Source organism: Populus nigra, chromosome 5 (assembly GCF_951802175.1).
Source record: "Populus nigra chromosome 5, ddPopNigr1.1, whole genome shotgun sequence".
Taxonomy (NCBI): Eukaryota; Viridiplantae; Streptophyta; class Magnoliopsida; order Malpighiales; family Salicaceae; genus Populus; species Populus nigra.
Genome location: NC_084856.1, coordinates 21,585,244 through 21,610,372, shown reverse-complemented (window position 1 = coordinate 21,610,372; position 25,129 = coordinate 21,585,244). Strand labels below are relative to the sequence as shown.

The 25,129-nt window shown below is 31.7% G+C and overlaps 3 protein-coding genes across 3 annotated transcripts; all 3 read right to left on the bottom strand.

Annotated features, from left to right (window-relative positions):
* Positions 1-12,333: 12,333 nt before the first annotated feature.
* LOC133693992 (uncharacterized) lies at positions 12,334-19,258 on the bottom strand. The gene is made up of 11 exons (XM_062115390.1): positions 18,320-19,258; positions 17,893-18,129; positions 16,959-17,186; positions 16,121-16,429; positions 15,961-16,026; positions 15,151-15,648; positions 15,000-15,059; positions 14,219-14,383; positions 13,786-14,002; positions 13,337-13,681; positions 12,334-12,964 (listed from the first exon to the last, which is right to left on the bottom strand). Exons 1-11 carry the CDS (start codon positions 19,091-19,093, stop codon positions 12,852-12,854), a joined length of 3,012 nt encoding a protein of 1,003 aa, XP_061971374.1. The 5' UTR covers positions 19,094-19,258; the 3' UTR covers positions 12,334-12,851.
* Positions 19,259-19,631: 373 nt separating this feature from the next.
* LOC133694047 (uncharacterized GPI-anchored protein At3g06035-like) lies at positions 19,632-20,743 on the bottom strand. The gene is made up of 2 exons (XM_062115465.1): positions 20,565-20,743; positions 19,632-20,334 (listed from the first exon to the last, which is right to left on the bottom strand). Exons 1-2 carry the CDS (start codon positions 20,647-20,649, stop codon positions 19,853-19,855), a joined length of 567 nt encoding a protein of 188 aa, XP_061971449.1. The 5' UTR covers positions 20,650-20,743; the 3' UTR covers positions 19,632-19,852.
* Positions 20,744-22,981: 2,238 nt separating this feature from the next.
* Positions 22,982-24,172, bottom strand: LOC133694098 (uncharacterized GPI-anchored protein At3g06035-like). Its single transcript, XM_062115533.1, has 2 exons — positions 23,982-24,172; positions 22,982-23,697 (listed from the first exon to the last, which is right to left on the bottom strand). Exons 1-2 carry the CDS (start codon positions 24,064-24,066, stop codon positions 23,204-23,206), a joined length of 579 nt encoding a protein of 192 aa, XP_061971517.1. The 5' UTR covers positions 24,067-24,172; the 3' UTR covers positions 22,982-23,203.
* Between the last annotated feature and the right edge of the window lie 957 nt (positions 24,173-25,129).

Here is a 25,129-nt window from a genome sequence, read left to right as displayed (position 1 = left end):
TATATATATATATATATATATATATATATATATATATAATTACAGTGAAATGACTATTTTATTTTTGAAAGCAAAAAAAATTAAGCTCTCAATCAAGGTTGTTTTGTCTTCTAAAAAAAATAATTGCATAATAAAGTTACAGTTACACTCGTACCTTTAGGAGAAAAAACAAGTAAACATGCAAAAAGTTTTTTTTTTAATTTTTTATATTATTGTAATTAGTGAAATGATAAAATTACCATTAAAAAAATGGTTTCAAGAACATTTTAGTCTTTTCATTCTTTTTTTTTTGTAATTTTTAGATTTAGTTAGAGTTTATTTAGTAATTTTAAATGTGACAACTCTAGTATCTTTTGGGCGGTGTGTGCAAGGCCTTACAGTTACTAAAATTCTCCATCCACGACAATGTTGAGAGTGTCAAGTCATTCTCTTTTCGACAGTGTTGCGCGTGCTCATGACGGAGGTCTAGTTGGGTTGCAGTGAAGTTTTTTTTCTTTCCTCTCTCATGACCTTGAAATTCACACCAGTTATTCTAAAAAACAATTGTGTCCTCTAATTTGTAATTTTATCGATTTTAGCCCTTATTCTTTTGATTACTATTTATTTTGGTTTTAATGTCTCTTTTTTAGCTTTTTTTTTCTAAATTTTATCCATGAGCATTTTATTTCTTTTGATTTTTATATTCAATTTGGTCCTCCTACTTTTGATTACTCTTTTTATGTGTTTTATACTTTTCTTAATTAATTTTCTTTTTCAATATTGTTCCTTACCATTTTATTGCTTTTTTTTAATATAATTGTGGTCCTCATTCTTTTAATTGCTATTTTCTTATCATTTTCTTGATTTATCTTTTTTTTTGGTCTATTGACATTTTATTTCATTTAGTTTTTTTCTTATCCAATTTTGGTTCTCATTCTTTCAATTATTTTTTTTATCGCTTTCTTAATTTACTTTGTTTTCCAATTTAGCCCTTAATTATTTTCTTTCATTTTGTTTTATATCAAATTTGGTCTATATTATTTGGGTTTTAAATTGTTTTACGGTTGAAAATTTTACTTTATCATCTTTTCATGATTTACTTCCTACGAAATATCCTTGTCTCATGATTCGGCCCGATTTAAGTACAGACTTTTTTTGGGGTTGTTTATTAAAAATTGATTTTTTTGTCAAATTCATCATTTGACATGTAGTTATTAGCCCTTTAACTTCATTGTTTGTTCCACTTTTTTTTTTGTTAAATTATCCTGGCCTCTTATCCTAGGTAATAAGTTAGTCGAGTTAACCCGGGCTAACTAAAATTTTTCTTTCTTGATGTTTTTTTTTATGAAATTGATTTTTTTCTTTCAATTTCATCCTTTAACATTAAATTATTGGCCCATGAGCTTTGTGATTTTTTTGTTTTTCTTTCTGTTAGGTTTTCTTAAGTGTGAGTTAGTCAAGTTAGCCCAAGTTTTCTTTTTCAATATTTTTTTTTATTTAACTTTGTTTCTTTTACTAGGTCTTTCTTTTAAAAGTCTATTTTTTTTTATCCTGATATCATGTTGTGGGTGGCGGGTTTGTCGAGTTAACCGAGGTTGACTAAGTTTTTTTCCTCACCTTTTTTTTATGGCATTGATTATTTTTAGCATTAAATTATTGGTCCTTGAGCTTCATCATTTTCTCTCTTTTCTTTTTGTTAAGTTATCTTGAGAGAGGATTAGTAAAGTTAATCCGAATTAACTTGAGGTTTTTTTTTATGTTTTTTATTTATTGAACCTTGGTCTTTTTTTACCAGGTCTTTCTTTTGAAATTCTATTTTTTTTATCTCAATCTCATATTTCAGGTTGTGGGTTAGTCAGTTTAACTTGGGTTGACTCGAGTTTTCTTCTTCAACGTTATATTTTTGAATTTTTTTTTGTTTCATCATTTGACTTTGAGTTATTAGGCATTAAGCTTTACAATTTTATTTTTTTGTTGATTTTTATTTTGGGTCGTGTGTTAATAACATTTTATATCCTGGACCGCGTGTTAATAATATTAACCTGAATTTACTTGAATTGTCATTGTTTGGGCTTTTTTTTTTCATATTATAAAAAATTTGACCTGATTTATGGTATAGAACAGGTAACCTATTTAGTAAAATCTAATTGTGATTAGATCAATATTGATCGTGAATTGTGAATCATCACTAATCATAGATCATTACAAGTCATGTTTAAGTGTTTGTTTGGACAAATACAGTAATTGTGTTTGGTGAGTGTTTTATAATAGAAAAAACATATATAAGTATGGTGATGAAAACATAAAAATAAATAAGTTAATTTTATAGTGAATTTTTATTTTTTCAAAATAGAAAAACGTGAAGATATATCTTATCCATCTTAATTGTCTATGTCTTTTCTGTCTTGAAATTATAACCAAACATTGTCTAAAAATTCCCAAGTCAAACAAGGGAGCTTGAAATCTATCCATGGGGCATTAACTGTAAAGTGATGATAATTAACATTAAAGAGATGCTTGGAATTCATATGCATTTCATCCCAAACTAATCATTTCATCAAATTTGACTTAGTGGAAATCTTTTTCAGTTCTCACCCGGCGGCTAAGGTATGCTAGCATGGGATACAACACTGATATTGTCGGACCGCGTGATTTGAAGCAATAACAGATCTGTCTCCTGAGAGATGTGTGAAAAAAAAGTTTTGGATATAATCATAAAATTATTATTATAAATTTTACAAGTCACTATTTAGTATTATAATTACTAAAAAACTTATGGTCTGTGAGAGTTTAAGTATATAATTGGCTATACAAGGGGAAAACATATTACCCTAGTGCATCCTATCTAAGGTAAACAACATTGTTCTTTGATTGTTTTTTTATGTCATATTTATATCTGTTGGTTTTTTTTTTCTAAAGTCTAAGATAGATCTTTCTTTTTGAGAAAGTCTTTACTTTGTTGGTTTAAAGTTTAACTGTCCTAAAGCTCGAATTTTAAAATTGCATTTATTTTCTAAATATAATTAATTCCTAATGCTCTGAACAAAGTAATTGTTATGAGTTTTTTGTATTTTAGTCAAACATTAATGGATAATCATAAACTAATTATGATATCCATTTTGCATTTTAAAAACATGAAAAAGATGCCGTTTTTGTTTTTTTTTGTTTTTATAAAAATATGCTTGAAAAACTTTTAGGATTCGGCCATTGCACAAAGACAAAACCTTTTTTTAATGTTTTTGAATAGAGGAAATTAATTTAATTTTTTTTTCAATTTTTTTAAAGAAAAGCTTTGGAGAAAAACCAAGTATTTTTAATACCGAGTATGTATCTTATAGTGTAAATCTGCAACCTAATATTATAAAAAATAGTTGGAAAAACATGCAAGAGGCCCATAAATATTTTTAAAGAGCCCTTTGGAAAATTTGAAAAAAAAATCCTTTTCTTTTCTTTTCTTTTTTAATATTATTATATTATTATTAAAAATAAAAAACTTTATTTTGATGTATTTTCAAACGAAAAGCATTTTGAAAAGCAATCGTTACCACACTCCCAAATACCCCCTTAATTTAAGGGTTTCTTCAAAGTTTAATTTGGTCCTCCAACTTTTATTTTTTTTCATTTGCACCCCTAATTGACCATAAACTCTCAATTTTATGCAAATTTGCCCTTGACGAACTTCATTGTCAGCCCTGAATTTCAAATTTTTTTCACTTTGATCCCTAGTTTTGGATTTATGCAAATTAACTCTCAATTGACCATTAAACTTTTATTTCTCTTTAATTTCACCCTTGATTTCAATCAATTGGATCGCCGGAGTTCGGTGCCTTTTATAAAAAAGGTTATTGGCTGTAATTTTCTTCAATTTGACCCCTAATTGATTCTAAACCTTTAATTTTATTGCAATTTTACCCTTCATTTCAATCAATTGAATTGACAAAAATTAAATTTGGTCTCCTAAAATTTCATTCATCTCAATTAAACCTAAATTGGGCTCTCAAACTTAATTTTTCACCAATTAAGCCTCTAAAAAAATGAATTTGACCTATTTAAAGTATAATTAAGTCCGTGCACCTAATTAAATCCTTCAATTGGACCCAAATGAACTCTTAAACATAATTAAACCTTAAATTAAGCCAATGATTAAATTAAATTGGTCTATTAAAAATCTAATTATGTCCATGGACTTAATTTTTATGCAGATTCATTCAATAATGATTTAATTTGACATTGAATCTATATTGTCTCTCCAGTTTTGGATACAACGGGGTACTATCAAGCTTTCGATTTCGTCCAAAATTACAACTTCATTTTATGTATATCTGAAGTCCTTTTTCAACCAATTTTTTTTGACATCGTTAGTCTTCTTGCTATTATTATTTATTATTTATTTTTTTAAAAGTAAATTTTAGAAAATAACCTAAATATAAGTTATGACAGATATCAAATAAGATACGATGAGGTAATGAAGATCTAAACCTCATATTTGTTGGTCAATAGCATAATCATACCTTGCACCAAAGTGAAAGGTCATTGATTCCCTTGACATCATAGTAATTAGGTTATCTATCATTCCACAGCATATTCATTCCTGCCTGTCTTTTGATTCGAAAAGTTACAGAGAATGGGCTTAAAAACACAACAAGTCCACATTAAACTAAACATAAATTAACTTTTTGAAGAAAAACTATGTGCTCAGTTAATTACCACCAATGTTTTAGCTCTTAGTCAACTTTCATCAGAAGAACATCATTGATATAATTATGGGCTGTGAATGTGCTTGGATGGCTTTATTTTATTGCCTTCACTTGTCCAATATAAAAGCAATCAAGGCTGACATAATCTTGTAATTTCTAACTTGATAATTCAATTCAAAATATTTTTTTCAACTCTCGATGAACCTTTATTAATTCTTTCTGCGATCGGTATCTTTTCCTTTGGGGTAAGTTATGATCATTTCAACAATGAAATTGATTAAATAGTAAATCGCAATAAGCTACTAGTTGTTTAGTGGTATGAGGTTCATCTTGAAGGTTCAATTAAGTGCTAAGGTCTTACTCAAAGAATAGATTAAAAATAGGGAGAGAGGTCAGTGATAGAAGATAAAATTTGCTGGTCATTGTAAAAAAATGGAATGGAAATTTCAGGGGGGATGAAAATGCAACTGCTGATGATATTGGAGGGGATCAGCTAGAGCCCATCATGAATTACCTTTGCAATAACCATCTTCTCATTGTTTCCTTTTTTTGATAGCCCATTTTATGACCATGATTGTGGCATAAAAGATATTTTTGAATTATAATTTTTAAATCTAATCTAATTCGATAAGTTAGCTCGGATTCTGATGTGTTGAATTTTAAGTTAAATCGAGAAAAATATTAACTCGGTACAATCTGATTGATCTGATTATGTTTTTAATAATTTGGTTGACCTAATGACTGAATCAATATCAATTTATTTTTTAAATGAGACAATTGTGTTTTTTAAAAAAATTGACTTGATAACCCACATATCAGCTCAATAATCCAATGACATAGACCCTTTTTAGGGTTATTTTTGAATTGGATCTCACAACTGAAGGGAAATCTATAATGGAAATTAGCTACATTTGAAAACAATACGTTTAGAATAAATTATAACAGAGTCCTTGTATTTTTAAGAAATTAATAAGTTAGTCCTTGTGTTTCTGTGTCAATAAATCACATATTAATTAGTCCTTGTATTTTCGTAACCGCAGAAGCTCCTTTTACTGAAATAGTATGAAGTGTAAACCATGATGGATATGCTAACACGACTAAACAATATTGATGTTACATATTATAAAAATAAGAATACAACAAAATGGAGTCATTGATGGTGAATTCAAAGACTAATAGATGAATAATTGGATAACTTTCAGCACGATGCTGCGGGTTAAATTAAATTTTTATTGAATATATAAAAAAAATTAGATTTTATTAACATGTTTTCTAGCAAGGAAAAAAAATTATATGATAGATAACCTGATATGATTTAGTTGACTTTGCAGCTTTAAAAACAACACAAATTTAAATAATTGCTAAATATGTAGTTTAACTAACAAAATTAAGATGATATTTAAAAAAAAATATTGAGACGACAACATATTGAATTTACTTGTATTAATTTATGTTAACTTGTCAAATCTCTAACCTATATTGCATTTAATCCAATGTCAAATGATGCAATTGAAAACAAAATTCAATTAGAAAAATAAGCTAAGTTAACCTAGGTTAACATGCCAAGTCTAAGTCATGAGGTCTAGATAACTCCATAAAAAAAATTAAAAAAAAATTATAAAGCTCAATTTTCAGTCAACCTGATGTTGTAGGATAAAATTGAAAAAACAATTTAAAAAAGAGCATAAAAAACCATCTAATTCAACCCTAATTAACCAATCAAACCTGTGATCTGAGTTATAAAATCAAGATAACCTCATAAAAAAATATTATGAAGTCTAATTTTCAATCAACTCGATATTGAAGAATGAATTTGAAAAAAATAATAATATGAAGTTCAATTGTCAATTAACCCAACATCGAATGATAGAGTTGAGAAAAAATCAATTAGAAAAAGAAAGAATAACCCGAGTCAATCCAGGTTAACGTAACAAATCCAGGTCATGAGATTATGATAACTCCATAGAAAATAAATCAAAACATATTATAAAATCTAATACCTATTAAACCCAATATTAAAGTATAAAATTGAAAAAAAAACCTAAGTTTAAACTTAAGAAAAACTTGAGGACTAGATTAAAAAAAACTTAATATTTTACTATTTATTACAACAGTGAAATTCCATGGATGGATAGTGTATGTTAATTAATTTTCCATTAACAAGAAAAGTAATAGATAGATATCCTTGTGATGATGGAGGATGATTCCATGGTGCATATTAGGGCTTTACACTTCTTATGTTTATCGTAGATGACAAAATCAATAATGCAACACTAAAAAAGACATTTTAGGTATTATGTGCAGTCATGGATTGAAACATTCAGTACGAGGTTCGGCTTGATTCGCAACCAGTGAGAGCAAAGTTGTTAAAATTATGATTTTAATACGACACAAAAAATATAAAATAAATTTAAATTTTTAAAATGAATTGTAAAATCATAAAATCATAAGGAATTTTAAAATACATTAAAAAAAATTCATGCTTCAAATAAAAATTCACACATAGTTCAAGTATCTTAAAATACATGGTTCAAATAAAAATACATACATAGTTTAAATAACTTTTCATTAACTAATAATTAACAAACTTAAAACAAATAATCTGCTGGTGTGTCATGTAAACTAAAACCAGTTTCATTGTCTTCATTAATTTTTAAAACAAATAATCTGCTGGTGTGTCATGTAAACTAAAATCAGTTTCATTATCATCATTAATTTTTTAAAATATTAATTTGTTCTAATTCATTCAAGGTCAAATATTAATAATTATCCAAGCACAATTTACCACATTGGTCTAATTTATAATTAATTTTTAGCACTATGTTTCAAAATTAAATTCTCATGCGATTAACTTATCTAATCCAATAAATTATTTTTTTAATTATTTAATTATTGATGACGAACATCGATCTTGTGGTTTAACTCTCACTTATCACCTTGGCTTACATCGCATTATCAAATTATATTAATCATCGAGGAATATTGTTAACTCTTCAAGGGAGAAAGAGTCGCCAATTAAAAAAATATCCCATCACAAAAGCAAGTGCTATTTATCAAAATAAAAGAAGACAGGTGGCAAGCAAAAGAGTGATGCTATGAAAAAAACATTCTTTGTTGCATAATCAAGTACAGAGACAGGCAAACACACACATGCTTAACTGTGATTGGTTTGTCCTCGTTCCTATTCACGTTATCTAATAGAAAAGGCTAGATTATGCAGAAATCGTAAAATCAGTGGTCAAATCGTGATTTTATGCGATTTCACCCGATTTTAATGATTTTACTCGATTTCAATCCGATTTCATTCATTTCTGAGTTTTTTGAACAATTTCGCACGTTAAGTCTATATTGACTTGTAAAATCATATGATTTTACAAGTTAAATCACGATTTTAACAACCTTGAGTGAGAGAGTACCTTCGGTGGGCCTTTTTATCGTGATACTGAATTATTTTTGTGTAAAAAATAATGTTTAGGTATTAAAATAATAAAAAATTAATCATGATAAATATGTAAGAATACTAATTAGTGTTAAATCAATAAGAGATATTTTTCTAAACCCGTGACTTATATCATGTGACTGAAATAATCCGATAAAAAGATAAAAAAGAATTATAAGTTTTTTTTTAAAATATGTTCACTTTTTAAACATGTGATTCGAGTTATTAGATCTAAAACATTTAATCTGGAAAAACTATACAGTTGAATTTTCAGTCAATTAAATATTAAAGAATGAAATTGAAAAAAAATCAATTATACAAAAAACTTTAGAAAAAATAAAAATTAAAAAATGAGAATAAAAATAACTATTATTACTATTATTAATAAGTAACATCATCATCACCATTATTCTTATTGTTATCATAGCTATTATTATTAAAATTACTAATTGTTATTGTTGTTGTTAATATTATTATTATTATTATTATTAGTAATAATAGTAGCAATTTTATTAGTATTATTACTATTATCACTATCATCATTACTGTTGCTACTGCTACTACTACTGTTTTTTGTTGTTGTTGTTGTTGTTGTTATTACCATCACCACTACTATTATTAGGATTTTTACTATCATCACTATTACTCCACCCCACCACCACCACCACCACCACTATCACAATTACTATTGTTGTTGTTGTTACCATTATCATTATTAAACATATTATTATTACTAATATAATAACTATTTTTTTATTACTATTATTATTAAAATTATTACTATCACCACTATTATTATAACCACAACAAATTACCACCATTATCATCACTATTAGTATATCATCAACATTTGTTATTATTATTATCAAAATTATTACTATTATCACTACTACTACTATCATAATAAAACTATTACTACTACTTCTACTACTATTTTATTATTATTATTTTTTTAAAAAAACCATGAATTTGATTGAAGGATAAAATTAAAAATCATAAAAACTTTGATAAAAAGGCAAAGGAAAACAATAAAAAAGAAAAAGAAGAGGGACCAAATTGAAATCATTATTATTATCATTGAAAAACAAAACTTGATTTGAATGATAAAATTAAAAGTCATAAAAAATTTAACAAAAATGCAAAGGAAAAAAAGGAATTAAAAGTAGAAGGACTAAATAAAAATATTAAATTATATACAAATTAGAAATTAAGGGTTAAATTAAAAACAAATAAAACTTTAAAAAAGGAAAATGAAAAAAATACAAAAATCAAAACTGAAAGGACTAAATTTAAAATACCAATAACAATGAGGACTATAATGTATTTTTGGGGGTAAGAGAGAAAAATAAAAGGAAAAAAAAGATCACTAGTGATAAATCGACCATATTTGAACAACATGTGCCACCCATAATAAAAAAGAAGACAATGAGAAATAAAATGAAACGATAGAAGCTTATTTTTTACCATGAGGAGCAGATGCACGTGCCATCTAAAATGCTCTGACGCCAACAACTTTTTCAAACTTAAAATATTATTTAATGATAAATAATGTTATTACCTTCAATCAAATCATCAATTAATTAAAAACCTAGGCTAAAAAACTTTAGTACCCTTTAACCCTAATTACTTAAATTTCTTGGATTTAATGGCACCTATAATTTTATTGTTTATAAAAAATGAAAATATTGAAATACTCATGCCCCTATTGTGTTGATCTTTTTACCCTAAAGGCTATTTTTGTTATTTTATTATTCATAAAAATATTAAATAAACTAAAATACTTTTAAATACATATATCAAAGGAGAGTTTTTTTATAAGAAGGCTATAGACACCATTTCACTATTTTAGTAAATAATGAATTGTGTGGCTACATGAAAATCCCCTTCACTTTTAATTTTTTTTTATGAGATATATAGCAAGAGGTGCCATAACTTAGTCCAAAAGTAGAAACAAGACATGGTAATTAAATATAATGGTACCTAAACCTAACAAAAGAAAGAATTGTCTTGTTTCTTCGAAAGGCAATACAATAAATCGGTATCTCTATCCCTAGTTTTTTAAAACATAAACTTTTTTAATAAACTATTATTTGTAACTATAATTATCATGATTCAATTATCAGTTAACTTAAAATATGCTTCATTCGAGTTAAATTTATTTTTAATTCATTTAGAAAATCAACATGAGTAAATTCAGATATTCAATAAGTAACCTAATTAATCTCGAGTAAGATCTAGATAGGTTAACTCTAAGGATCCTTTTTAGTCTAAAATCACTCCATTTAAGTTTATTTTATTTAATCTAAAATGATATCATTTTGTTCTTAAAAAAAAAACCCCTTAAAATGTTAATGTTTTAGGATAGATACGAGTTGAGCCACCAGCCACAAGTTTTCTTGACCAACCTAAGTTTGGGTAGGGTTTGATAACTATGAAATTAAAACCAAGAAGTACTAGTTGTTGCCCTATATGGTATTACTGCACTGAGATGAACACCAACATTTATAGATTTTAGAGAGGAAAATGAAAGAAAACAATAGCAGCAACCAAAGGAAGAGTCAAAGCCATGATAAGGTTCAGAAAAAAATTTAAACTATTGGATTTGCCTGGATTGGTATTAGACTAAAGAAGACTACTGGTCGTTGGAGACAATGACTTGCTACACATCATTATCATAAATTATTTTCAAGTCATCAGATACCCTCCAAATTAAGGAAAGTTATTAAACCTGTCAGGATCGGATAACAAGTAGAGTTGGTTAAATCTAGTCCATCAAAATGCTATAATTTAATTTTTTTAAGAAGTAAAAACAACGTAATTTTAATTTTTTTTAAAAGTTAAATTGAATTTTGATTGGATTTAATCCAATCATAAATTAACCTGTCAAATTAAAAAAATCAAATTTAAATTAATGTTTTTGACACTTCACACAGACAAGGAGAAGTCGGGTTGACCCACCACTTCAATCAGGTTTAATAGCTGTGAATGAAGCATTCCATGCCCTATAGCCATGCAAGTGTTGTAACTTTGTATGGAAATTGACAATTTGGAGATGAAGAAATGTTACAGGAGAAATTATATGGGAGACAGCAGCCTCAACATAAACAATAGTCCATAGCCATTTCATGTGCCTTCTTTTTCTTAATTTTATATGTACCCCAGCAGAGAATGTGACCAAAGGGTTTTTTAACAAGAAAATATTGGATGAACATGTAGCTACGTAATCCAATGGGCACCCAAATTACCTTTACACACAGATCCTCCATATGACGACTACTCCTCGATCTTTCCTTATAAATTCCACTAGACTTTCACTATAAGTCCCAGCTCTCTCCCTCACTAAAGTTGAACCCTTGTAGTAGTTTTCATCTTGAAAGGGAAGTCAAGCCTATAGTAACTAAGAGAAACCATGTTTACGTCAAAGAATAAAGTGGGGTATCTCCTGTTGATATTGCTGAGCATTTCAGCTTTTCACCATGGAGTTCTAGGAGCAAGAAATCTGAAGGAGAGAGTGGAATATACGAAGAAAACTGAAGGTTCTGTTAATATTCAACATGCAACGGTCAGTAGAGCGGTTCCCTCTGGTCCTGACCCCATAAACAACAGGTAAATCTGCAGATCAGCCAGCACATTCAAATCTTTTCAGGAAATGGATTTATATAAACGGTAGTAATGGTCGTGCCATAATTGCAATAGCTTCTACTATATATATATATATATATATATATATATAGACAGAGAGAGGGATTTTCTATTGATGCTGCGTGCCATACTTTAGAGCATGAGTAGTGAATAAGCGTGGACACCCCCCTACCGCAAGGGTATTAGTTTCACGCATGGTTGTTAAACTCTACACTGATTTGAGAATCTCATGATCTAAAGCTTGATATATTAATGATTCGTTAAATACCTCCACACTTACTAACACCCTGTTAGCCTGTTAAGAGAAGGTCATCTGCCGAAAAGACATGCATGCCTTCGTTATATGAATAAGTTGCGAGTTCGAGAAAATATTGCATCAGCAAATAACTAGTAGAATGGCCAAAGCAATAGTAATTCTTTATCAGAGTGATCGACTTCGTTTGTCGAATCTTCATTCTAGTATGCTGAAAGCGTCCTGTATGCAGGGATCTTCTGGAAAATGCCACAAAAATGTTTCCAGCAAGGGTTTTTATTCGAATTTAACATGATAAAATCTATATAGAAGCAAGAGTGCTCTTTGGTACAATAAAAAAGAATACACTTTATTAATTGGCTAAAAAATGTGTGGGGAAACATGAAAGAATATATAACATGACAACAAGGACTATAACTGAACTTGTAATACAACATGAAAAAGGCAGAAAAGGAGGCGGATCTAGAGAATCAAAATACCTGTATACATATACATGCCAAAATCCTACTTCTAGGTATGTGGATGTTGTATGATTCACCCATTTCACAACTAAATAACACAACAAAACAACTCTAGGCCCCAATTGCTAAGCTAGGGCCTAGATGTAATGAATGGCAACCAATAAAGTTTTAAAACGTTGTTTTGGTACCTGACTATCAGATTGAGTTTAAAGGAAACACCATTTAGATCTTCAATCCTTCCCCGAGCAGCATCCTCGTGACAGTGCAACTGTGGCTTACGCCCTAGAAACCTCATCATGCATGAAACAATTGGAGTCGATTACAGTCTCAGCCAAACAGCTGCCACTGGACATTTCCAACTTATCCTTCCATCCTCGTCATCATCCAACATGTATGTGCGGCAAATTTGGAGGGTCGCAGCTTACTAAATTTGCCCACAAATTAGCAAGTGTGAGAAAGTAGTGCTCCCCATTCCAAACCACCATCTTCATCCCTGTTCAAGGAAATCAAGATGGTAAAAATATTTATTTGTTCAACCTTGTTTAGAAGTTCTATGCATGTATGTCAACATCATCTTATACTATACCAAAAAGGCCACCAACAGAAACCAAGAAATAACAAAACCGCTTGCAAAACTATTACGTTCACAAAATAGCACACTTCAATTTTCTCAATTTATATAAAGAATGAAAGATGAAAATCTCTAAGAACTTCACAATTACAGTCTGTTCAGAGGAGTTTGTGGACACACAAAAATGAAAACTAACATCTTGGCCGCTTTACATGTCATAACTGTTATGAGAAAAATGAATCTTTCAATAGCCTAGCCTAATCCAAAAAATATATAAAGTCATATTCTGCATACCTGGCACTGCTCCTGCAGCTAAGACTGACAGTTGACAGATAGGGCCTTGTCCACAAAAAACATGGTTATACAGCGTCAGAGTATCAAGATTGTGAATATTCTTAATAGACTCTATTAATGTAGTGCGACCTTGATTATAATAAGCACCAGAAGGATCAGAAATGCTTTGCAGAGCTTCTTCAAGTCCAGAACTTGACCATAGGGTGGAACACTCACTTAGAAGAGTGAACAAGCCCGTGGGATCTGTAGAACTAACTAAAATCCATGGCTTATAAAGTCTGGCTGATGACCCAATAACTTCAATAACTCTGTAAATTTCTCCAAGGGCAATGATATAGTTCTTGCCTGTAGTCACGCCAAAAAATGTCAAGTTAAAATATCAAACACAAATACAAAGCATCTGTGACCATTAACAAATCTCCTGTTACACAAGAATGCCAATGTGGTACCTTGAGGCTTAGATAATATTTGATCATGGACATCTTTTTGTAATGACTGCGTCCAAATTATGGCGCCATGTTTCAGCTCTCCAGCACAAACAGAGAGGATTTCAGACCACGTGGAAATGTAACAAGATTGCTCCTCTCTTGATACCAATGTCAAAATCTTTATTGTTGATGCCACATGTTTGAGGAATTCCATTGTCAATCTCAAATCATTCTCCACCTGTCAAGATGCATGAAACCAGAACCAATAAAAAGCAAAATACTGCATTAGAAAGATTAGAAAATAAATTCGACTCCCAAATGGCTCTGTACATGACTTTGCATAAATGAACCATTAACCAACTTATCGGATTGATGCCATAAGAGAAAGATGACAGATTCTCAAGCCCAAAAGTCGATGGTTCTTTAATGATAAATGAAAGCAAAAAAGACTTACCAATGACAATTTACTTGATAACTGATATTCTGATTCAAACCCTTGGTACTTTGATTCTTGCAAAACTTCAACAAATTCATTCAGGCACAATTTTTTTGGGGAGTGATTCCCTGAGTCAACTTCACCAGAAAACAAACCATCTCGGCACAGTTCATCATGAAGATTCTAGAACAGCAGGCAACAATAACAAAACATGAAGTTGTAAGCACAAATATATATTTCGCTCTATAAGCATTAATTTATTATTACATATCCAACAAACACAATTAAATGAGTGCCAAAAGATTGAAATTTGAAAGAAAGGGGAAACAGTATTAATGCTTATTACCACATTAATTCATATTGAGGCAGGGCATAAACGTAAGTGATTGTAACAGATATGAGTTGAGTGAGAGAAGAAATACCAAAAAATAAAAAAGATTCAACAAAAGACCACAATCTTATAGAAGTATGCTCCAAAATATAAATGATTGTAACAGATGTGAAGTGAGACTTGAGAGAGAATGAATACCATAAAAAAAAACTGTCAGCAAAAGACAAAAAACTTATGGAAGCACGCATCAAAAACTTCCCAGATACAGATTTATCACCAGTTTTGAGGGGCCAAAGTAAATATTTTCCAAGAAAAATAGATAAACAAGCAATCAGATTATAATGCTTTTCAAATAAGTAGTTATTTCATTGATCTTTTCTGTACAATGTATTTAAAATGGGAAACAAACCAGAGATTCAGCAGCAGCAGCAGCAATAATGACACAAGTGACCAAACAAAGCTACCAACCTGTATTTCCTTTTCAAGGGCTTTTACTTCAGCATCTTCACTAGCAGCACTTTGAGCTTTCTAACAAGAAGCATATTGCAAAATTCAATGCCACTAGCAACTCAACCTTCATGAGAAGAGAGGAGAGTAACTTAACAAGGCTACTACTAACCTTTAGATTATCAAGATGACACAGGGCAAGACAGTGCAATTCCTCCTTCAATTTACAAAAGAAATCGACATAATCATTTAGCTCTGTTTTGGAGGAACAGTCAGTATTTGCCTCTCCAAGACCAATAAAAGAGGCCTGATCTTCAGCTCTGGTCCCTGAAGAGGCAACTTTAAATTCCCAGGAATCATCATCAAAATCATCATTGTCACCTGCTAAATTAGACTCCATTATAGCATTGATGAGGCTCAATCCATTTCCACTGGGGTTTTGGCCAGTAATAATGGCAGTATTCTGCTCAGCTTGACTGTACAAACTTGATATAAGATCATTGATAGCAAAGTTTGAATGAGGACTTTTAATGCCATCTATTGGCTTGGAATCAGGCAGCTCAGATGAAATGTCTTGATAACTCACAGGATCATTGGAATCCTCTTCTTCATCACCAAAAATGGACAAAGGCAGAGCTCCATGTTGACTGATTGACCTTGCCATGTTTCCCTGATCAAGAAGAGCAAATGATCATTATATTAGAGAGCAATATTTGCTCATGGATGTCTGCACCATTAGTGAACTTCACTCTGTCAAAGTTTCAAACATAAATCAAACCCAATCAATTTCATAAAGATGGCGAATAAAAGGAAGAGAGTATAAGCCTCCACAAAGGCATCTTAAATCTACTTTTAAAAAAATAAAATTCCAGATTCGCTTGTTTTATTTTTTACGCCACATGCCTTGATGCAAACCACCATTTAATAAAATCAACCACATACAGTTTTATTCAAACATGAAGCATTTGAAGTGAGGAACCACCTTGATTTCACCATCAAATGGAAATGCTTCCACAGCAGTAGAAACTTCAACAACCTTTGGCTCTTCCTATAGCCAAAAAACAAAAGGTTTCATATGTTTATGTTCTTCAAGAAGTTCAAACACTGTTGAATCGCAAAAATAAATAAATAAATAAACTCACCTTATTTTTTGATCCAGTTTCTGAAAATGCATCTTTAAATTCCCAAGACTCTTCATCAGCATCAACTCCATCATCTGGGGAGGAATGCAAGCCCTTTTTGGTGTTGTTCTGCTCATTTTCAGAGGATGGATGGGACATGGTAGTGTCTTGAGCTAAAGCAGGGGTGAAATCAAATCCAAAGTCCCATTCAGTCAATTTTTGAGAGGTCTGTTGTGATGCACCAGATAAATCATCAGCACCAAGCATCCCACTACCAAATCCAAATGTGTATGTAGCTCCCTCTGAGTTTTCCACCATTCTCCCATCACCCTTCAAACGAAAAAACATAAGACTTGATAAACCAAATGACATGACAGAAGCAAAGCACATATCCATATTTAACAGCCCTTGTCATACAATTGTCATACAGTTTTAGCTACAGACACTGGAGGTATACAAAATTTTAGCTATTTCAAGGGCACATAATTAAGCAGCACTTATGCAAGAATGATCAAAAAGAAAAAGAAAAAAAGAAACCTAAGTTGAACACAAGAGTTCTGTAATGCAACCACAATTTTGTGTTAAACCAAATATCCTCTAGCATGTCCTGATTAATTGATGGTTTTCAATCTTATTAACTTGAGGTTTCTAATCCCTACTACGATATGCAAAACAACACAAGCAATATTTCTACACATTATCTTCAGTTGCTGAGAAGTGAAATGCCAATCACAGATGCTTCATTGTTAATTAGGACTGACAAAACCAAACAAGACAGTTGAAATTTTAAATTTATTAAACTGAATGGAAAGCGAACTAAAATTGAAATATATCTTGTAAATCATCACAACTGTGCTACCTTAGCATTCCCATCTCCAGTCCCAAATTCTGATTCTGCAGCCTTGAAGTCCCACTCATCATCTCCACTAAAACCCTCATTTTCATCAAGTGAAATTGGATTCATCTGTTTTATATCTGAATTCACATCATTTAAGTTTGAATTTGTTAATCCATCCAAACCATTCCAGGTTGAGTTGGATCCATCATAACTCAATGTTGGCTTGATTTCAGTCTTGATCTGCTCACCCTGAACATATTGCAGATGAATTTGTTAAACCAAGAGCAGAATAGAAAACAATAACATCCCTACTGCTAAGCTGCCAAAGTTGACACATCACTCTTCGCCAACACAAAGACACATACTCAACTGACAAAATAAAGTAAAAATCAGAACATTTTTCATCTATTTCCTCATTTTTTCTCAGCATGCAAAGAAAAAGTTAAAACTAGATCCAACACATTAAAACTAGGTGCCACATATTCCAACTCGGATGACATGTTAAATTATTTTTCAAACTTAATCTAAGGCAACCTGGAAATATCATTGCAGTCATCAAATCAACACCGAGACTCAAGCTATCTAATTCTCTTTCTCATATTGCAGAATTTGAAATGAATCAAAGGTGGAAAAAGTTGATCAAAACATTACATAGTTTGAAAGCTGAGTATACAAAGTTTTTTTTTCTAACTTTTCCTGACACAGCTGTTTAGCTTAGATGAGGTGATATCCTGATTGTTTGGAGAGCAAAACAATCTACATCTTGAATTCAATCTCTTTAGATAATATCTTATTGGTGTACATGTCTTCATTCTTCCTCAAAATAAAATTTCTTTCTTTTATGGAAAGATCAAAGCAAAGTATATAGTTGAAAACATGCAATTCGTATGTACTCAGAGAGAAAACTATCCAGTATACAGTAAATATCAATCAATAACAAAAATTAACATTTTACCTTCTCTTTCTCATCTCTAGCCTGCATTTTGGAACCTGTTTCTTTGAACTCCCACTCATCGCTGTTACCAAGTGCTCTATTTCCATCAACTGTTCCCTTATTCAACCAATCCCTACTTGAATGATCTCCATTAACATGCGATTTCCATGCATTCAAATCCAAGCTCAAAGGGTTCCAACTTGAATTTAATCCATTAACATGCGATACCAATCCATTCTCAGTCCTCATTTCACCAGCCTGATTCCATAAATTTCCATTAAAAAACATCAATAAAACAAATCCCACATTCAAATTCTCAAACTAAAACAACAAACAAGCACACTTTCCTAATCTAAAAGAAACTACAAATCAGTAGTTGACTCATATAAACTTAACTACTTAACTCACTTAAAATAAACAAACATAAAAAACAAAATCAAAACTTTACCTTAGAAATCCCAATCTCCACAACAGTTTTACTGTCTGCACCTTCAAATTCCCACTTATCATCATCAAATCCCTCATTATCATGAACCAAACCCAAATCCACTCCATTTCCACTCAAATTCCCATCTTTCTTAATCAAATTTGATTCCATTTTATTCGAATTCAATCCATTTTCCTTCAAATCCAAACCCAACCCCTTTGAATCCAATTCCCCCTTATTTACACCATTCACCTTCAATCCATTACCATTCAAATTTCCCAAATTCAAATCCGGCCCATTAAAATTGGATCTGAACCCATTATTCCTCTCCTTCTCTTTATAAAAATTAGCTATCAAATCACTCACAATGACACCTGATCCCTCTTTATTTTCCAAAAAATCAAAACTTTCATTTTTTCTAGGCTCGCCCGAATCTGATCCTTCCTCCTCCTCAATTTCTCCAAATATCGAAAGGGGCAGAGCTCCTTTGGGCTTGTCCCACTGAGTCAAGTTATTAACTAAACTCGGTGCCGATCCAGGATGAGTCAGTGACTCGATCACCTTTTGATTTTTTGTAGAGGATTCAAAATCGGTATTTGAGATTCTGGGCAGTGATAAAGCGTGGGGGAGTCCACTGGAATTGCTGCTAACAAAATTGAAATCTCCCCAATCATCGTCGTCTGTATTGTTGGTGTTGGTGAAATCTGAGCCGTTGATCATGGTGGGGGTGCAATCAACGGCGTGAACTGACGGAGCGAATATGAAGTCGCTAAATAATTCTTCTTTCTTCTTCATCGTCTTTGTTCACTGCCATTTCTGTTGTTTTGAGAGCTATGTAGCGCACTGCTGGCGTTTTATATTTTTAAGTGCGCATGTTAAGAGTGAGCGCGCTGCGGTTTATTTTAGATTTTGATGGAAAGAGTATTAAATAGGGTGCTGCTTCTGCTGATTGGACCCAACTAGTGGGGATGTCTCTCTCTCTCCCCGTAATCATTGATGCTTGGAACGCTGGCTATAAAGTTGTTTGGTGTTTTATGATTTTTTTTTCTCGCTCCATAATTATACCGTCTAAATATTTAGTTGATTTAGTAGAGAAATTTTTACAAGTTTATCTAATTTTATTCACAAGGTAGAAAAAAGATTTTTATACAGGTTTAGTTAAAAAAATAAAAAAATATAATTAAAATAAAAAGTATTATAGTTAATTTTTATATTTTTTTAAATATAATGTATAATGGAGAACATATCCTCTCTGTCTCCACCATTTCTTCTGTTTCAAGATATTAATCTCACAATAAGGGATCAGATTCAGAAAGCAAGTTAAAGAACACAGTTGTTGAAGCACAACTTTTATTTCATCTCTTATTTTGAACACACTTTACATGACAAAGAATGAGGAAAATGGATCATTCTGCCCACAAAATAAATCTTTGGCAGAAGAAAACAATCACAACTTATAGATCACTCTTTAACATCTTTGCTCTCGAAGTAAGCAAACAACACTCAAAATGACAAACCCTAGAAGGAATAGCAAGCAGAAGTCACAGAAAGGACTCACAACACTAGATAAAAAAGTATACCCAGAAACATAGACACAGCACCAGCCCCTGAAACCAAACCATTTGTGCCCGCAGAGCTACTCCATGTTGATGTATTTCTGTTCAAAACAACCACTATCCAATAATCATTAGAGCCAACTCCTGCTCCAGTATAGCTTGGGTCCTTAATGTACTTCTTATACTGGGTTCGAGTATAATTATGAAGCAATGGAACTGCTTCCACTTCATCCGCAGGCGCGCAAACTGGCATCACGACAGCATCTGTGGCATGGCTAGTGCCGACGCAGTCTTTTAATTGATCAGGGTAGCTGTCTAGTTTAACCTGGTCAACATGAGTGGTTTCGTTACAAGGTTGATCTAGCCTGTCAGCAATCTCATTAGCAAGGCATTTTGCCTTCTTGTTCTTGGTAAGGGCTGGCATGTCCAGGAATAGTGTCCTGTAAGCATTGATGTTCTTGAAGAGTTCGTGTTTTTCATCTGCAAATATACAAGAGACTTGCATGGATTAATTATCAGTATAATGCAGCAATGGAAACTAATCTATTTAGACATGATAATTCATTAATAACATGGCATAATTGCTAGATTGCAGATCATATAAAAACAACAGAGAAAAAGATTTATAATCTAACAACACTTCAATGCAAGCTGATCGTTTAAGAAAACCACAAACAGATATCAAGGGAGATAGAGAGAGAGAGGAGTACCGCCACAGCTCAGAACTGCAGAAGAAAACAAGAAGATGGCTTGAAAAAGCACAAAGAGGCAGATGTTAACTTGGAGAGAGGCCATAGCTAACAAGTTTAATTGCCCTTCTGAATATTACAGCACAAAGAATTCTTAAGAAGATCAAAGAAGAGAAGATGCTGCAATTAATTTATATAGTGTTAGCTTCTTTATACTTGAATATTTATTCTTTCCTTGTTTGATTGTGCTTGCATTTTTCTTGAATGTGAAGGCTGCTGCCAGATTCTCCTTTATGTCTCTGTTACACAAAGGAACTGTAGATACCAAACCATGCTTTACAAAAGCATTTGGTTTGGCTTCTATCAGGTTATACAGAAACCAAAAGGTTCTGCTCATAAAAAATTCTTGCTATGCATTTCTTGAGTTCCCTCAGCAATAAAAAAAGTGAAATTTGAGCTCAAAGATTTATGCTCTCCTTTTTTCTTCATTGCCTTCTCCTCCTCCTCCTGCATCTACCAATGTCAATGATACTACTTGATACAAAGAAAGGAAGAAGTAAATCTAAGGAAAGAAAAGAAATCAAACAATTTGGACGATACAAAAAGCTTATTCAAGAAACAGATAAAAACACAGAAAAGAAAACACAAAGGAAAAGGAAGCAGAAAGAGGCAGAGAAGCTGCAGAAAAAAAAAACATTTCTCAGAATTTGAGTTAGGCGAGTGGGAATCAATGGACAGCACAGTACAAAACCTCTCCGAATCCAATGACAGTTTCAAGATTTTGTGTCAAATTCAAATTTCAAGGTTTTAAGTTACTTAATAAATTTTGACGATTAGAAAAATTCCAAGGATATCTCTGTCCTATGAATTTTTTAAAGTATTTCAAATAATGATTAAAATAATTATTATTTTTCAGTTTCAAATTGAATCATAAATTATGCAAACGTTCCCCAAACATACACAAGTGTTAAATATGGAATGAAATACTCAACAACTAGTGTATCAATTCAATCAAAAAAATTATTCAGGTATTGATAATAAGATTACATTAAAAATTCTAGAATAAAAATTTATTCTATAGTCGAATTAAAAAAAAAAAAACTTGATACAAATAACATCACTCCAGAGTAGAAAATGACAATAGAATAGCTAGTGTCTTCCAATATGCAGTGAGTTTTTCCTCCCCTTTTTTGCTCTGTTCCTCTCTATTCTTTATGCTGCCTCCTCGTTTTTTTTTTTTGGTGTATTATAGGGTCTCTCTCCATCTCCCCTTGTCACCCTAGATGATCCCCTGGAAGCCTTATATATTCTGGCTTTTTTACCCCCGATCGAAAGAAAGAAAGAGCGTAAGTTTCCTCCTCTGTTTTGGCTTCTTTATTCTCCGGGTATTGCGAGGCAGAATTGGGGCATTAAATGTGTGAATCCAAACTTCTCTGTTACTGATGAAATGGTAGAAAATTGAATCTTCTTTCCAGTGACTCTGATCTTAAAATTTTAGACCTTTGAGACTTGAGATATGAGCCATAACAATACTGAGTTCTATACTCTTTATATATTTTGTAAATCTTCATCTCAGATTTTCAAAATGGTGATGAACACCTGAAACTGAATTATATAACTTTCTTTATAATCCAAAATCAATCAGTATTCGGTTTTATTATTGGATTTTACCTGCTCAATAATTTAGTATATGAAAAACACATTAATTTTCTACAAGGTAAATAATTTAAAAAAAATTCAAAATTTTAATTAACTTATTCAATACATCTGAAATATTTCAAAATCAAGCATGAGTAATAAAAAATATACATGTTATAAATTCCGTTGAACACTCACCATTCTTGATTATGAAAGTGATTGAGATATTAATTACCTACTACAGGGCAGCTTTTGATTACGATTTATAGTTAGGATAGAAGGGACGAGATGGAGCTAGTGAATGTATTCTCTAACAATCTGTCTCTTTTTAAAGGAAGACAGCCCCTTGGTATATGAATCTAAAACCAAGAGAAAATCAGAATCCTTGAGAGAAAACATAAAATCCGTAATTAAGCTAAAAATCCAAAATTAAATGGGAAAATAATGAAAATTGTTAAAATAACATCTTACAAGCTTAATTTAAAAGTTTCTCGAAATGAGTGGCATAGAATCTACTTTCCAAATTTAAAAGCGATCCAATTATTGGATAAAATGGGATGAAGCCTCTTCTTGGGCTTGAATTTGTACTTCCAGCTCATGAACGCATCTGCTAGGCTATCAAAATATTCTAAACACAGCATATCGATATCCTATTGAGCAAAACCTTCTTCATCATAATGCCAACGCAGAAACCAGAATTAATTAATGGCCAGAAGCACTCATGTCTTTGATATACATAAAGGTGGCCTAAACTTTGTCTTCTGTTAATGGATCACAAAGCTACTCACACAGTGCTTGAATTGCAGAACTTGCTTTTTATTTCATCTCTTATTCGCAACACACTTTACATGACAAAAAAATAATTGAAAAAAGAGGGTCATTCTGCCCATGAATTGCAACATTGGCAGAGGAAAACAATCACAAATCATAAGCACTCCTAGCACCATTCCTCACCAGGTAAGCAAACAACACTCACAATGCAAACCATTGGAGGAATAATATACAGAAGTTACAGAAAGAACTCATGAAACCAGATAAAAGAGCATCCCCAGAAACAAAGACACGACTCCATGACCAAAACCAAGCTTTGAAACCAAACCATTTGCGCTTGCAGAACTACTCCATGTTGAGGTTTTTTTGTTCAAAACAACCACCATCCAATAATCATTGGATCCAATTCCTATCCCGGTAAAATTCGAGTCTTTTATGTAATTTGCATACCGGGTTCGAGTATAATTATGAAGCAATGAAACTTCAGCTAGACCATCCTCGGGCAAGCAAACCGGCAATACTACACCATCTGTGGTATGGTTAGTGCCAATGCAGTTAGATAATTGATCTGGGTACTTATCTAGTTTAACCTTGTAAGCAGGAGTGGTTTCATTACAAGGTTGCTCTAGCGTGGCAGCAATGTTTTTTGCGACGCATCTTGCCTTCTTATTCTTGGTCAGGGCCGGTATGTCCCAGTATGATGTCCTGTAAACATTGATGTTCTCCAAAAGCTTGAGTTCTTCACCTGCAAATAGTATAAGAAACTTACATGGATTAATTATCATCATAATGCAATGAAAGTTTATTAATTTAGCCATAACAATTCATCAATAATGTGATATAATTGGAAAAATATTGTTTCTCGGTACATTGCAGTTCACATCTAATGCATTTCAGTCCTATGAAAACATCAGAAGAAAATTTCAAGCCCAACAACACTTGAATGCAAGTTGATCATATAGGAACACCATAAAAAGATATTCATGGAGAGAGAGAGAGAGAGAGAGAGGGAGAGGGAGAGAGGATTACCGCCATAGCCCAATACTTCAGAAGAAAGCAAGAAAATGACATGAAAAAGCACAAAGAGACAGATGTTAACTTTGAGAGAGGCCATAGCTAACAAGTTTAATTGCCCTTATGAATATTACAGCATAAGAATTCTTAAGAAGATCAAAGAAGAGAAGTTGCTGGACTGCTGCTGGACTTAATCTGTATAGCTTCTTTATACTTGAATATTTATGCTTTCCTTGTTTAATTGTGCATGCATTTTTCTTGACTGTCAAGGCTGCTACCAGATTCTCGTTTATGTCTTTGTTACACAATGGAGATGCGGATACCAAACCATTCTTGACAAAAGCATTTAACTACTATCAAGTATTGAGATTCGTCTATACACAAACCGAAAGGTTCTACCTGTATAAATCTTTTACTGAGCATTTTCAGCATTCTTAAAAGATAAATTTTGAGCTCGAAGATTTATATTCTCTTTGTTTTACTTTTTCTTCATTCTTCTTTCTCTTCCCCTGCATCCATCAATGTCAATGTTACTATTTGATAAAAAAGTAACATTAATCTTGGTCAACTATTTTCATCAGAATGAAAGTATTCTACTCTTTTTTACTAGAGATTGACCTAGTCAGGTTTAACTGGATCAATAACTTATCGAGTTCAACTAAAATCCTGATCCTAATTAAGTTTTGAGTTACAAATTTTCCAAGTAAACATACGAGACCATGCCGGATTTAGCAATTATAAACTAATTAAACTCAAACTCCAACTAAAGCTAGAAAGATTATCGGAAAAGGAAAGCCTCGGATGCAGAGACTCCTGCCAGCCGCCCGCCCCCCCCCCCCCCCCCCAAAAAAAAAAAAAAAAACCTGACCTTGAAGCATGGCAACTTAAAATGGCTAAAAAAACATTCTACTCTCACAGAAGTTTCGAAGCTAGAATGATCCTCGATGCTTTCCGTGTTTCTTTCAATATATCAACAAACACTAGAGAATCAAATATATCACACATTTCCAGACCATCCTCCACCAAATTAACCTCACTAAACTCATAGATAATGCATCTTTCATATCCAACAGAGACAATGCAAGAATAGGTGTCAGTTGATCTCTCCACTATTAAAACATATCGCTATTACATCTACCGATAACGTCTTATTGACATTGCGT

What these genes read in the sequence shown, in the direction of transcription:
- LOC133694047 (XM_062115465.1), bottom strand. Translation starts at nt 20,649, where the DNA reads ATGGCCTCTCTCCAAGTTAACATCTGCCTCTTTGTGCTTTTTCAAGCC. An exon ending in TGCAGTTCTGAGCTGTGGCG is followed by an intron (nt 20,335 to 20,564) that starts GTACTCCTCTCT and finishes GTATATTTGCAG; the next exon opens with ATGAAAAACACGAACTCTTC.
- LOC133694098 (XM_062115533.1), bottom strand. Translation starts at nt 24,066, where the DNA reads ATGGCCTCTCTCAAAGTTAACATCTGTCTCTTTGTGCTTTTTCATGTC. An exon ending in TGAAGTATTGGGCTATGGCG is followed by an intron (nt 23,698 to 23,981) that starts GTAATCCTCTCT and finishes TACTATTTGCAG; the next exon opens with GTGAAGAACTCAAGCTTTTG.
- LOC133693992 (XM_062115390.1), bottom strand. Translation starts at nt 19,093, where the DNA reads ATGAAGAAGAAAGAAGAATTATTTAGCGACTTCATATTCGCTCCGTCA. An exon ending in TGGAGATTGGGATTTCTAAG is followed by an intron (nt 18,130 to 18,319) that starts GTAAAGTTTTGA and finishes TTATGGAATCAG; the next exon opens with GCTGGTGAAATGAGGACTGA. An exon ending in CATTTGATGGTGAAATCAAG is followed by an intron (nt 15,649 to 15,960) that starts GTGGTTCCTCAC and finishes CTTCTTGATCAG; the next exon opens with GGAAACATGGCAAGGTCAAT.